We start from the raw sequence: 14,985 nt of genomic DNA, 5'->3' as shown, positions 1-14,985 counted from the left end.
GAAGATGAATTCATTTTGTCTTTGACCCATCTCCCTAGATATAGACCCTGATTGATAATCTCAAACCGAAAAAATTTTCGGATGTAAGCTAGTTAGGCTCGGTTGTGATGGTGGTTGTATGGAGTATTTTCAGTTTCTTGTTGAACCATTCACTTTTTAATAAATTTTTGATGGGAGTTAAAAAAAAAAAAGTGCACACCCATTCTTAAAAGATTTTAAAAAACAGAAATATTAATTTCCAAAAACAATTTAATAATACAACCAAAATGACGCTATAAATAGCACCCTTGTCCCATGAGACATGAACACACAAACCATTTCCCACTCATACCTTATCAAACCTTCAATGGAAAACATTAGCATGTACTGGGACTCCATCCATCAAGTGGAAGATTACAGGTACTTAATTATTAATATTAATACCATCTTCTTCTTCTTCAATGCTTTCCATCTCTTATTTACAAATCTCTCATTAAATATTTCTGACTCATATATATAGTTGGGGAGGATTGGAAGACACGTTTTCCAGCTACTACGATTCGAGCTCGCCGGACAGACCGCAGTCCGCCACGGCTCCTAAAAACATTGTCTCGGAGCGAAATCGGAGGAAGAAGCTCAATGATAGGCTCTATGCACTCAGAGCAGTCGTTCCCAATATTAGTAAGGTCGGAAACAAGAACCGTCGGTTGGTTTTGTGACTTTATAAAAAAGGAACTTAAGGTTCGGTTTTGGTTTTGGTTTTGCAAGAAATAAAAAATGAAAAAACCGAATTGAACTGAATTTATGGACTTTTTAATGCAATTTATAGAATTTAATGAATATATAATTCAAATATTTTAACTCAAATGTGTAATATAGGCTCAAGTTCATTATTTTTGATCAATTTTTTTTATTTCACCAAAAATTTACAAGCACAAATGGCACAACAGAAATAACTGAAACTAGAACAGAACGGTTTTCAAAAATTCAAAACCCGAAACCGAACCTCGCATGCCCCTAGTTTGTACTGATTTTGATTTAAAAATTTGAAGATGGACAAGGCATCAATAATCAAAGACGCGATCGATTATATTCAAGTGTTGCATGATGAAGAGAGGGCAATACAAGCCGAATTGAATGAATTGGAGTCTCGGAAATTAGGGATCAACGATTTGGATTTGTCACCAATGGGAAGTTCGAAGAAGAAACGAGTTGATTCGAGTGGATCAATGGTGTATCCTATTGAAATTCAGGAAGTAAGTCATGAGTTTTGTTAATTATTTTGCAATATTCTTATAAAGATGGTAATTTTGTTAAAAACATATATATGAATATGACAGTTGAATATGTCATATGTGGGAGAGAAGACAGTGTTGGTGAGCCTGAAATGCAGCAAAAGAAGAGACACAATTGTGAAGCTTTGTGAGGTGTTTGAGTCTTTGAAGCTTAATATTGTTAGTTCCAACATCTCTTCTTTTTCAGAAAGGCTTTTCAACACCATGTTTATTCAGGTATATAATATCATAGCTTTCTTTAAACACACTAATGCACAAACATTTGATATTATAAGTTGAAATTTCACTTTTGGTTTTAACTTTTGAAACTTTACTCCTTGATATATTAGTGGTTGTCTAACTAATATACAAATATCATCTACATTTAAAAATAGTGTACATGTTCAAAGCACCACACCCACTTTCACATCTCACAAAATCTTATCTTAGTCTCATATACCTGAAAAACAGGTTTAAAAGAGTTCCCAAGTAACAAAAAGTGTTTTCTTTGATAAAATATTTACAGAAACACCCCTTCGACTTTTCACGAAGGGAAAACTTTAGTTAGAATACTTATGTCTTGTACGAGAGTTCATTTTAACATCAACCTCTTCGTCCTTTTTCGCATGAAGGCCACTTTATTCTTTCCACAAAAGTCAACAATCGACAATCATCAAATACAAACAGCTCTTTACGTGAGAAACGTAAGGAGTGTTTGAACTAGAGTAATTGTTATTACTTTATTATTTTCTTTTGTTAAGCTATTCTAGTTTAAAATTGTAAAGTAATAATAAAAGCTCTAATTTTTTGTATGCATAGTAAAAAAACTCGAGTTATTGTACTAGAAAAACCCGACTCATTGTACTAACCAATAAACACCATGATCATGACAACCCAATCCACCATCCACAAGTACTAGCCATCACAAAACCACACACACAACTGCATTCCTACACCATTAGTTTTCTTAATTAAATGTTTTAAACCAAAAAAAAAAAAAAAAGTTTCCTAGAATGACGGTATCATGTAGTTGCAATGGTGGCAGTAGTGAGAATCATTAAGATCAAGATCTAAGATCACTCACAAACATATGCTATTAGAAAAATACAACCTATATATTTTACTGTACGTAGCTAAATGTCAACTAAATTACCTATATTAGTGTATATTAATTATGGTCAGTGATAAACAAAAAGTTATAGATAATTTTGAAAGTTAAGAGCATATTTTATACGTACTACAATTGAAAAACATGTGTTTATTTTGTCAATAAGTCGGTGATACCGTTTAGTCTCTTAAATAATGATATTTCTTTTGTTGGTTTTTCTAAAGAAAAATAGGCTGTTTAAATTTTTAAAAAAATGTATTTCAACGCATATTGTTTTATATTTATAGTAATCTTAAATATGTACTCTTTTCGGGAAAAAGACTAAATTAAATCAGCCATGAAATTATTTGTTTTTCAAGTTTTTTGTCTGGTCGCAAACTATTTGGATGCTTATATATAAATGAATTTAATAAATTCTTCATTTTCTATTCGTAGAAAGCGCCACTTACTGTTGCAATGGTGTCGTTTAATGGTGGTATTGAAATGCCACATCGTTGTCGCACATTTTAATAATTGTTTCAATTATTGAATGAAATGATATAAAATATTATAATGTATCTTTCATCATTTTTCCCTTATATTCTATTTACTATGTATCTCTTAAATAAGTATATAATTTAGCCATATAAATTATTTATACCCCGAATGTGACACAAATCACATGTTCCTTATGAACATAAAATATGTAGGAGTGTACAAAATTGTGTGATATCAAATCTCAACAATAATTTTAATGATATTTTATGTTACATATAATTATAATGATTTTTTTAAAAGGTTTCTTATAAGGATCTGATTTGTGTAATAGGGTGAAGAGGAAGAGATGGATACTTTGAAGATGAAAATAGAAACAGCCATAAAGGTCTTCAATGATCCTCAAATGCCATTCACCATGTAGAATATATACCATTTTTTCTTTCTTTCTAAATTCCAATATAGCCGATCGAGAATGTAACTAAGAAGATATAATAATATGTACTGTTTTTTCATATATATAGGATTTATGATTTAATTTGAGGATAACAATAGTCTTTTGTATTTGTTTCTTCCTTGTGTGAATGCAAAACTTGTTGTTAGAGGTTGATAGTTTTATTATTTACATTATTCTTTTCATATACAAAGGAAATTCGAGAGAATTTATACTTGATTGTTTCATATGCAAAGGCCAATTTAAGGGAATTTATGCTTTGATTGTTTTCATATGCAAAGGCCAATTTGAGGGAATTTATGCTTGATTGTTTCGGTTGTATCGTTTAATCAGAATACATGCAAAGATTTTGACTCTTAACCTCGACATACTTAAAATTATAACCCAAACATAACCCGTTTAACCCATTTTTCTAAATAATAAGGGTAACACTCAAGTTGGAAACGTACTAAATAAGTAAGATGATATTAACCAAGTTGGTATTCTAAGAAAATAGGATGGAAACACAAGAATCTTATAAGAGACTTGGAGTTAACTCATTTTTTCTTCATACTAAAATTTAAAAACAAAACGTGATTGCCTACTTTTAAGCTTAAGTTACAACTAAGACCATCCTCAATTCAAAGATGTTAAATGCACCTATAAACACACCTACGTTATTTTAATACTTAATCTTTTTTGTGAATAAAAGATTTATTTCATTTTTGCATTATTAAAAGTATAAATAAATTAAAAAAATATTTAAATATAATTAAAATTAAAATTACAATTCATAGATCAACTTCATTTATTAGAACTAAAAGCAAAACATTGCATAAACTAGAACGAAAAAAAGCTACTATTGAGTAATCGAATGTTCGTTTGGGTTTGAGTTTGGTTCATGGCTAATATGTACTAAATTTTGATTTAATTGGGATTTTAATTAGGTGTGATAATATATAGAGTTGTATAGTTACATACTTATATTTATAGTGGTTTGAAATATATTATTATTATTATTTATATTATTTTATAGATACTTTATATTTGTAATTGAAATCTTCTCTCTTTATATCATTGTTGTAAAAGTAGGTCTACAAGGCCAAGTACTCGCTACAAGGTATGGTGCCGAGGGGAGTTTCTTTAACTCCGCCTAGTTACTAAAAATTGTTCAAATGTGGTCAGCATTAGTCAGAATCACATCTAGTCGGTTAATTTGGGTATATTTTCACTTAAAAAATACAACATAATTCGTATTTCGATAATATTAAAGAACGAATATCATTTTTTTAATTAATGATTAACATTTTTTTAGAATAGTTACGTGTTTAAAAAAGTATTTCTCTTAGTTATATTGATATTCACTTATTTTGTTATTAATATTAGTAAACTTATGATATTTGAAATATATATTACCCAAAAATTAATTTTCTTTATATTTATCATGTCCGAGTACTCTCCGAGTACTCCCCGAATACTCCCTCCAAGGGAGTCGGCCGCCTAGCGACTTTTGCAACATTGCTTTATATAGTTAAGTTTGTTGGAAAAAAAACACGCAAAAAAAAAAAAGAAAACATCTTTTAACTGTTTTATAGAATTTGAACATATATAGTTTTTGTTTTTGCTGCTTTTGATTTTTTAAAACATGTGACCCACTATGCCCAAATGTATCACACATCCAGACGGATGGTTCTTCAAATGCTCATGCTTATTTTTGTGATCCTAGTGCCATGCCACCCAAGTGCACTGTTAAATGCGGTGCATTGGGTTTGGTCTAAGAAATAAACAAACGACCACTTGGCACTCTTCTAAAACTAACAATAAACCAAATACTAAAAAGAATAGAAATGCAGTAAATAATGGGGACCCGGCATGCATATCATGAGCTCAAACAGAGCCCATTTAATCAATCGGGTTAAACAAGTTAATTCGAATATAACCCGTTTATTAGATATGACAATGCAAAACCTAACTATTTTTCTCCGTTCCAGGCTGTACAAAATCACAATAAAAATGGCATTTTAAGCATTAACAAAAGATTGAGTGAAGATTAAAGCGCTACCATAGATGGTTTACACATTACATAGTAACAGAAAAAACACAAGTGATTAGATTACACTACTAGTATTTGAGCAATTCCAAAGCCAAATCCTTGTAACTGACTTTCTTCTTCTTCTTTGAAGGCCCTGGATTAGCATCAATATTAGGATTAGGATTAGAATCATGATTATTGGGATCTAAACTCGGGACTTCCGCCTTTTGAACAGGCGGAGGGTCAGGTATGGTTGTTTCCTTAGTCTTGGGTTCCAAACTAGGGATCATGTCTAGCAACATGGCTTGAACCGGGTCAACCATGATCTCCAGTTTATCACTTTCTCTATTATTATTATTATTATTATTATCATCCATTTTGTCAGCATATTCTGTTATTATTTCTGTATCATTAACGCCCTTTTCTAATGGCTCTGCATCTTCAACAATGGTGTCATCTTGCATTACTTCATGATGCTTTTCTTCATCATCAAGTTTCACATAACTTTCATCTAAAGATACCTCATCATCTTCATCCGATGATACATATTCATGTATTTTCACAGCCTTGTTTCCAGCTCTTGCCCTCGTTCTTCGAGGCTGAGCGGGACCCGCTTTTCGTTTAGCGTTTATTATGGTTTTGGCCGGCCTCCCTTTTCTCTTTCTACCATTGTTATCCAAAGATGGTACTTCTACATTTACCATTTTGCCCTTCTCGCTTTTATCTTCTTTCTTCAAGCGAGTCAAAGTTTCCGCCTCGACTGCATTCTCACTGCATTTTAATTTTTTTTCCCATGTCAACGTTTTTATACATGTGGCAGATGACATGGCATTAACAGTGCCAAGTCAGCATAAAAAAACATGTGTATACCTACTCAGATAAACCAGTGGGCTTCAAACTGTATTCTTCTTCCTGCAGCATTCGGTCCTTCTCAAAACAGTCTTCTAGCCATTGACTATTGACCATATGCAAACTAGTGTTCCTTATAAAACGTCTCTCGGATGTTGACAAACTGTAGGGTGAATGATAATAAGATTAGATGCACAAAATACAACTCGCCAAATTAACAGCAAAATTCTAACAGTGTTCTTAATTTACATTTTCTTTTTTTTTAACAGTAAGGGTACTTTGGTCAATTCACACCAAATTAACAGCAAAAGTCTTAACCGTATTAGCCTAGAGAATTGAGATAGCAAAAACTGATAACCACAAGTGACGAAAGTGGCAATTCTGACCAAACCACCGTAATTTACCCATCTTTCAATGTTAGATTAACAGCATGCTTGGGATTGAGTTTAAAAAATGCTTATTGGCTTTTTCAAAAAGTCATTTTGAAAAGACAGGATTTGGGGCCTTTGGAAAACTACTTTTTAACCCTTTCAAAAAGCTAAAATAAAAAAGATTTTTGTGATTGCCAAACACATTTTAACTTATTGGCTTTTTGAAAACACCAATAAGCCAATAAGCATTTTTCAACCTCAATCCCAAACATGCTCTAAATGACTTAAATCAGTTAATCTATATCTAGACATGTAAATGAACTGAACGGACACGAACGGGGCATGTTTGTGATCGTTTGTTTAACTATAAGTCTATAACTGAACAAATGATCAAACACAAATAGTTAAACGAATGGGGTTTTCTTATTCGTGTTTGTTAAAATAAAATGAGTGTGTTCATGTTCGCTCATGTGCGTTTGTTAATAGTATAAATGAACGGTTCACGAACATAAACGAACAAATACAACTTAACATAGATGAATGAACATAATAGCACAAACATCAATAAAAAATAAATGAGAATATCAATCTATTGGACCTAAAAAATTAATAAAACTAGACTAATCGTAATGGGGCTAACAATTTAAAAGAATACATAAATGGACAAACGTAAACTAACGAACGCAAAGGAACGTAAACGAACGAACGTTCACTAACATAAATGAAAGAGACGTGTTCATGTTCATTAATTTAACTAGATGAATAAAAAGTTTAGTTCATGTTCGTTCGTTTATTAAATAGACGAACATAAAGAAAGTTCCTGCCAAACGGTTCACTGAACATTTTGTTCGTTTGCAGGCCTATGTATATTACCTTTTTATTATAGTATCAATGTCCACATTAATTCCTGGCAAAGACATGACTACGAAATGAGTAGCATTTGAAATGCAGTCGCTGACTTTGCCACCATTAAAGCAAACCTCACGCTTCATCCTCTTCATTGTAAGTTGAAGCAAAGCTTCCCAATCCAAACTCCTACAGGGAAAACCCATGGTTGACTAATTATGTTAGCAAGTTTGATAATAAAAACAAATATATATATATATATATAGAGAGAGAGAACTATTAACAGTATCTTACAAATAGCTTGCTGGAATATAGAAATACACGCAGCAGCCACTGAAACGTGACCATTTATCTAGAGGACAATATTTCTTTTTATAGTAGTCAACGGCTTTTGATTCCTCGGTTCTATTTATGTTAGCCAAAAGCTTTTCCAAATCTTTAATATCAATATCCAGAAAGTAAGAATCTGAATATTCATCAATCTCTTCCTGTAACTTCTTCTTTGAAGACTCGGAAAGTACAAGGAAATACCTGTTGTATCCCATAAAAAGCACACTTCCATAAAGATCCAGAAACTAAAAAATAAAATGGTAAAACTGTAATTACTTTGGCTGTAAAGGGACAAGTTTCTTCTGTGAACAACAATCAATCAGCCATGAGTAATGGATGACATCACCATGACGTTTTGCAGCTTGAAATTTTATCCCTACAAAAGAAATTCATGTCAATTTTGTTTATTATATTATTTACCAACCGCGGAAGGGGTAAAATGGTCAAAGGGGACACCTCGACTTTCTGCAGCAATACAGTGAGTAACAGCATTATTCAAATTCATTGAAAAGGTACCACCGTTTTCAACCACCATTTTGTGCAATGAATCCAACGAATGTGTTGAAGGTACATTTGCAAAGTCTATTAAGGTTTAAGGAAAGACTAAAGAGATGATATCTAACACAATGAAAGAATTGTTTAATAAATTCGGAATGAGGATACAAAACATCATGTTTGAGAATATCAAGGTTTCTCCCTTAATATGAGAAACATCAGTCTGAAGGAAATGAGACGGAACCAAAGAGACACTCTTCTTATCTGCAGCCTTTGATGATTTTGATCTTTTAGATTTATTTTCATGTTGTCTTTCATTATTTTCTCCCCGTTGTGTTGTATGGTTGCTAGAATGCACCAATTCTACAAAAGCTGCAAGAATCAACTTCATTACTTAAAACACCTAGTTTTAAAAAAACTTTAACTAATATTTTAAATTTATAACAATTTACCGACTTACATTCAACATCAAGGCACTCATGCCAAGGTTTATCATCTCTCACTTTGTCTACACGGGGGAATCTCAAACTGTATGGAGCAGCAAAAACCTAACAAAATTAATAGCAAAACGTCACCGTCTCATGAAGCAGCCAAATAAAGAATATTTCAAGATGCTTAAAAGTACCTCAGACCGAATTGTACGGATGTCACTGGTGATAGAAAGTATGATTGATCTGTGTTTGAGTACAAGTAACTGAAATCATTAAATTATTACAATTTTCATGATATTTCTTAAGCTAAAATACAAGGAAAAAAACACTTACTTCTCGGGACTGTCAATCCAGACATCTGGTCTCTCTTTTGAGTTATTTGTGACCTTATAATAGCTAGGAGGACCCTTTTTCGGGTATTCATATTTCCTGCAGTGATTATTATTACTAGAAACATGCAACAAATGGACATATTTTATCATATATTACCTGAAATAAGGCTTTAATTTATTTACAACAGCATCAAGCTCCTCATCCGAGAGCCCAGTACCAACTCTGCAAAAGGAAACAAACCTGCAAATAAAATGCATTTAGTTAAGAATTTCAATTATAGAAATCATTATCGAAAAAAAACAAATTTAAATTTAAACGTACCGCCTAGGATATGTATTTGGGGCTGGGCGTTCCGCTAGGCCCACCAAAAATTGAGCAACCTTCAAAAATTAGTAACTTGTAGTTCATAAAATCATCATCATCGTACTCACTATATCCCACCAATAGCAAAGCTATGGTAGGGTCTGAGGAGGGTAAGATGTAGTTCATAAAACAGTTGCAAAATTTATAATAAATGGCCATATAAATCATGAAGCATTATATATGACATAATCCTCACCTGCCCTCCACGTCGACCAGAGCCATAATACCCACCTACAAACATGTAAATACTTAAATATAACTATAAACATCATTATGGAATTAGAGAAACATAACAAACCTATAATCAGAACATCTAAATCAGATCCAGCTCTAACATAATCAGGTTTCAACTTTAACCACTTTCCACTCCGATCACTAGGTTCCCATTTGGACTCGAGGTCTTTCAAAACAATTCCTTCATCTCTGTATATAAACATGAACATAAAATAAATTCACAATTATATGCGTATTAAATGGTGCTACATACAATCTTACATGAAGATGAAAAACTGAACTCACCTATTCTCAATGGTTCGTTTGAAAAACGTCTCAACATCATCCACATTACGAGCCACACGTGACCAACACGGTTCACCTGAATGCAAGTAACAATTGTGAGTGAAACAGTAAACTGTGGGAAAAAAATATGCTTTAATTATATTTACCGGCAGTTGTATGAACATTAAGACCACCATCAGGAACCAAGATCTCCAGTTGACCTTTGACTGGCTTCACAACCTTTTTTAGTAACTCGTGTCTTTCCTTTAAACTTTGATGTATAACACTGGTGTCTCCAACATATAGAATATCAAATGCAACATCTAGAAGTTTCCAGAGTCAAAGTTTAACATAATCAAACAAACATATATGTTGGTTAAGCTTCTAAACGGTTATAGATTATATATAATGTAGGTGCAAATAAAGGATACAACATAACTGTCGCTCGCTGGCAAGACCCTCTTTTGCAGCCTTGGCTGATTAAAAAAAAGTTCAAATATAAATAAAATATGCAATACCTTGCAAAGAGAAAATACAGGAAAAAGTAAAAGACCTATTTCTTGATTTGATCCAAATTCAGCAAAACGATCATTTGCTGTGTCCCAAACTAACATTTCACCATCAAGTATACATCTAAAAAGGGTCATAAAAATCATATGTTGCAACATCACATATACCAACAAAGAAAAGAAAAGATGGGGACAGATGCCAATATGTAACAACTTACAACATGAGAGCTATATTTACCTGTCAACAAGAATATTTTGCATAATAACATTTGACATCCCATGAGTATATTCTGAGTGATCAAGAAAATTCCTGCAACGTGAAGAAAACTTGAGTTGTAACACACAAAAAAGGGGGGAGAATGCATGGACATAATAATAAAAAATGTAAAGATATACACCTTGAAAAGAAATGTATCTCTTGGCCATTTTTATGGATTTGGATACGATCACCATCGAATTTGCACTCAATGACAACTTCCTTCCCATGAAGCTGTAAAACAAGAGAAATAAAAGATTTGACTAAAAATTGGTCACGATTCAAGAATTTATTGTGATAGAAAAATTATCATATAAGAAAGTAACAGAATATACCTTTTTCCATGCACTAGCTGCATTAGCGACCCTCAAAGCCAGTTGAGGGCGCACAGCTTTTCCAACCTCTATATCCTGCAAACAGAAATGCTTATAATTTCAATACTATCATAGTTTTCTCATACAAAAGATTCTTTTGCAGCCTCATACAACTTAATGTTGTTTAGTATTTTAAACTTAAAGAATTCACTAAAAGAAACCGTACAGTAATTGCGTGACAAAAAATTTTAATTTTTTTTATGTTCCAGATTTTACGCACACCAAAAAATGAAATCTTAACTTTTAAGAAATGACAATGTTTATTTAACTAAATCGACTAGGATTTACATTAAATCAGCAATTCTTTCAGTCTTTCTACAAATTAAACAATTTGTCAAAATCATGCAATTATGCTTTCCAACTATCTAACTCATTTTATGCATATAAAGGAAATTGCAAAATCACTTTTGGATTTGTTATTATAAGATTAAAACTAAATATACTATCTTCTTACAAAAAGAGACAGCAAGGATTAAACATCATCAGATCAACAGTTAGAATAAGCCAAATTAACATCAACAACTTCTAATCAACTTCTAAATTTATACCTGCCGCTTGTGTCGTTGACGCGGGTCTCTCAACCTTTCACATACTAGTTTTAGGTCACATGTAACATTGAACAAGTCCTCAGCATCAGGGTGAAATTCATGGAATATGCTTTTTTCACTGATTCCCAACTTGAGATCTAAAAATGGAATAAAGAAGTCAAGAGTCAAGACCAGAAGAAAAATCAAGCTCTATAAATATTGGAACCAAAAATAGTTAACAACATAAATACCAAACCTTTAAGGATAATCATTACAATCCACTTCATTTCTTGTGCATTTGTTTTCTTTATCAGATCAGAAAGAACAGAAGTCTTCTCTGCTCTGTCATAAATAATTAAACAGGTATGACCTGGTTATTTTGATTTTCTTGACACCGTTTTTTTGGTAAATAGTCTATAATAGAATACCTATTTTCATTTGATGCTAATCGATCAAGCAAGTCATTTAGCTCTTTAATTGTTAGTCCACCAGACATCATGCCCTGCCTCCTCTGTAGAACCTACATGGACCCACAAGTAAACCTGCAGGTCATCAAATGTATATACGATATGGATTCTGCTCCAAATTAAATACCAGCATCGTAGTATTCATTGTACTTGAAGATTATAGCGAGTCTGGAAATCTTATGCATAGTTTAAAAGCCATATCTTTCCCCACATCAAATATACCAGGCTTCTTTGTCAATAGTTAAAGTGTATCACTAGTTTTTTAAAAAGATCAAATAAAATTTACATGTAAATTACTTAACCTATGAAAAGCACTTCCTCAAATCGGATACTTTTAAAGTTCACTCAAATAAGAGAAGATACTCTTACATATTCACTTCACTATAAATGCAGCTAAAGTTGCTTTCATAAACCATGTTATTTATTTTTCTTGATAAAAACCTATAAGTTGCAAGATCTTTCTTTATATCTCCAAGTTTCTTTTACAGTGTCCAAATGTCTAAAATCTTCACAAAAACTTCCATATTCCTATGAATATCTCCTAACTCATCATATCTATGGGTGAATTCCTTTTGGATCTAAATTTGTTTTTTGATATTGATTTGTTCTTGGTTTTGATGATTTATATATTTCTGAAAAAAAAAATTATGCAATGCCACCAAAACCTTGGTTGATTTTCTTGATATCTTTCTTTGTTTTTTTTTCTTTTAATTTTGCTTTGGCAGGAGACCATTTTGTGTATTATGACTTGACAATCTCTTAACATCGAAGACTCAAGCTTGGTGTTAAAAAGCAGTTTACTTTGTTGCAAAAACTTGAGATTTTGAACCTTATGTTGCTTAGACCTTGAAGGTTATGAAGATAAGGTGAGGATCAAATAAAAACTCTATTTTGCCTAAGTAACGTAAAAAGGATTTTATTATATTGGTAACCAGCACAAACGAACCCTGATTGAACTCAGACGAGCCGGTTCCAACGGCACTGAAATGAGTGCAATCAGAGTTCATTTGTGCCGGTTTCAATCCAAAACAAAAATCCTTTTTAGGCTACTTATACAAAATAGAGTTTTTAGTGGATCCTTCCCCTATGAATATATGCATGTTACTGTGATTGTGTTTTGTAGATTTCAAAGACTATGCTCTGTAAATCACTGATTTGTTAGAGATCTATGAAATTTGATGATGGCCTGTAGAGGAGTTTAAGCTATAGTTCATGAAAGTAGAATTCTTTAATTTGGTAAAGTTTATTATTAAAAAATTATACATTTTAGCTTTTCTAAAATTACTTCAGAATCCAAAATTACCTAAAAATAAGTGAGTACAATACCTACCCAGTTTCAGTTAATATTCGATTCCCGCTTAAACCTAATTCAAGATGGTTTGCATATAGTGGAGTAGCGGAAACAGTTTATAGCTTCTATTAACAACCTTTCGTAATATTAGTTTAAATATGTGTTCATTTCCTTTGTCAGATTATTATTATTATGAAAATTAGGGTTTCTTAACCTTGAATTTGGAGAATTGCCACCTCGAATCGGCTAACCTTGTAATGAATTTCAGTAATTTCAATCGTTTGACTTCCGGTATCTATCAGAGTATTAACTTATTAGCCAACTATTTTGTGTGCATTTGTATCCATTTAGGGCTAATACTTGTAACCTAATTACACTTATAACATAATAATAAAACTATTAAAAGCTAAATTAGGCGAGTCACCTCAGAAGCAACAAGTGAGAAATTGCCGACATTAAGACCGGTTTTGGTACCGCCTTTGCGCCAATTAATAAGGCGAACAGCGTCGGCAGAGTCTCGGGACATGCCGAGGGCGTCGATGATGCAAGTGGCGAGCACGGACTCCTTCAAGCAGTAGGAGCCTCGCTCTCGGTCGAGGTTGGGGAGGATTAACCGGACAGCGGCGAAGTAATCGGAGGGTTTGCAGTAAGTGTCCAGAAACTTTCGGAACTTGGATCGCTTTTGCTTAGAAGACTTTGATTTCTGAATCCAGGTGAATAAGCTGCACATCACGCTGAATTTGGTCTCACCTGATGATGACATTTTTGTTGATCGCTGAGGGTGTTTGTGCCTCAGGTTTTGAATTTTAAAGATTATATACTCGATTGCCGTGCCTCCAAAACTTTCCTTACAAGCTTTGCATATATACAAGCCCTAACCGTTTCCTTCGGGTTAGCCATACACGCTAATTTTACTTAACGGTAAGGACTTAGACGTTTCCCTTTATTGAGCGTCTATTTAGAGTATCATTCGGAAAAACAATGTCACGTGTCAGAAAATAGTGGTTCATATATTAGACTCAGAGGAAATTTTTTCAGCGATGTGTTATATTCTGAATACTCTTGTTTCATGAAACCTTAATAGTTTATCTTTTTTTCTCATGTTTATTTGAGGTTTTTTCCACTTAGCCCATAGTTATTTTGTTGATTTTCGGGTCTTCTTGACTATATAGTAGATTTATGCATTCGCTAGCATATTGTTTTACTTGAGCGTATCATTTTTATAGTTTGAAAATGGTATATAAATATTAAGTTACATGACATATAAAGAACATGTAGTTTAATCTCATTTGCGTATGTATCATAGCTAAATAAAAGTACATTTTTTAGGATACACAAAGTGATCTCTAGAAGGGGTGGGAACACCATTTTGTCCAAGGTTTGGAGATATGAGGGAGTGAAACAAAGAAGAAAACATAAATACTAGAAAGTGGGAGTGGAACTGAATAACTAGAGAGTTTGGAATACCGTTTTGTCCAAACTGGTATTGATTAAATGTTTCAAGAATCTGGAAATCATATGGTGTACCCTTAGGGATACACAAGTATATTCCATATACTTGAATATGATTACCAACATATGTTCCAAAAGTGACAGACTGAGGGTAATGCATATGTCAACTAATTTGTCTAAGGGGCAATGTTGTAAAAGTTGGTTTACAAGGTTGAGAGTACTCCTCGACTAATCACTACAAGGTATGTCCTCGAGACGAGTTTATTTAGCTCCGTCTAGTTACTAAGAATCGA

The 14,985-nt window shown here is 32.7% G+C and overlaps 2 protein-coding genes across 2 annotated transcripts; one reads left to right on the top strand and one right to left on the bottom strand.

Moving 5' to 3' along the window:
• The first annotated feature begins 322 nt into the window (after window positions 1-322).
• LOC143631491 (transcription factor bHLH35) lies at window positions 323-3,350 on the top strand. Its single transcript, XM_077100252.1, has 5 exons — window positions 323-399; window positions 500-665; window positions 1,032-1,235; window positions 1,320-1,490; window positions 3,170-3,350. The coding sequence occupies exons 1-5, from the start codon at window positions 347-349 to the stop codon at window positions 3,257-3,259; spliced, it is 684 nt and encodes a 227-aa protein (XP_076956367.1). The 5' UTR covers window positions 323-346; the 3' UTR covers window positions 3,260-3,350.
• A 1,957-nt stretch (window positions 3,351-5,307) lies between these two features.
• LOC143631512 (DNA ligase 4-like) lies at window positions 5,308-14,007 on the bottom strand. Its single transcript, XM_077100268.1, has 25 exons — window positions 13,665-14,007; window positions 11,911-12,002; window positions 11,739-11,824; window positions 11,504-11,640; window positions 10,917-10,991; window positions 10,724-10,815; window positions 10,564-10,635; window positions 10,370-10,449; window positions 10,248-10,292; window positions 9,984-10,139; window positions 9,838-9,913; window positions 9,617-9,741; window positions 9,515-9,549; window positions 9,277-9,335; window positions 9,112-9,195; window positions 8,956-9,051; window positions 8,817-8,865; window positions 8,652-8,739; window positions 8,360-8,563; window positions 8,153-8,278; window positions 7,973-8,072; window positions 7,661-7,897; window positions 7,394-7,555; window positions 6,175-6,312; window positions 5,308-6,071 (listed from the first exon to the last, which is right to left on the bottom strand). The coding sequence occupies exons 1-25, from the start codon at window positions 14,001-14,003 to the stop codon at window positions 5,390-5,392; spliced, it is 3,435 nt and encodes a 1,144-aa protein (XP_076956383.1). The 5' UTR covers window positions 14,004-14,007; the 3' UTR covers window positions 5,308-5,389.
• Window positions 14,008-14,985: the final 978 nt, after the last annotated feature.

Source organism: Bidens hawaiensis, unplaced genomic scaffold, assembly GCF_021521415.1.
Source record: "Bidens hawaiensis isolate Kalapana, Puna unplaced genomic scaffold, B.hawaiensis_p1.1 tig00006085_1, whole genome shotgun sequence".
Classification (NCBI taxonomy): domain Eukaryota; kingdom Viridiplantae; phylum Streptophyta; class Magnoliopsida; order Asterales; family Asteraceae; genus Bidens; species Bidens hawaiensis.
Note: the sequence above shows the minus strand (reverse complement) of the source record. Positions and strands in the feature narration are given on the sequence as shown.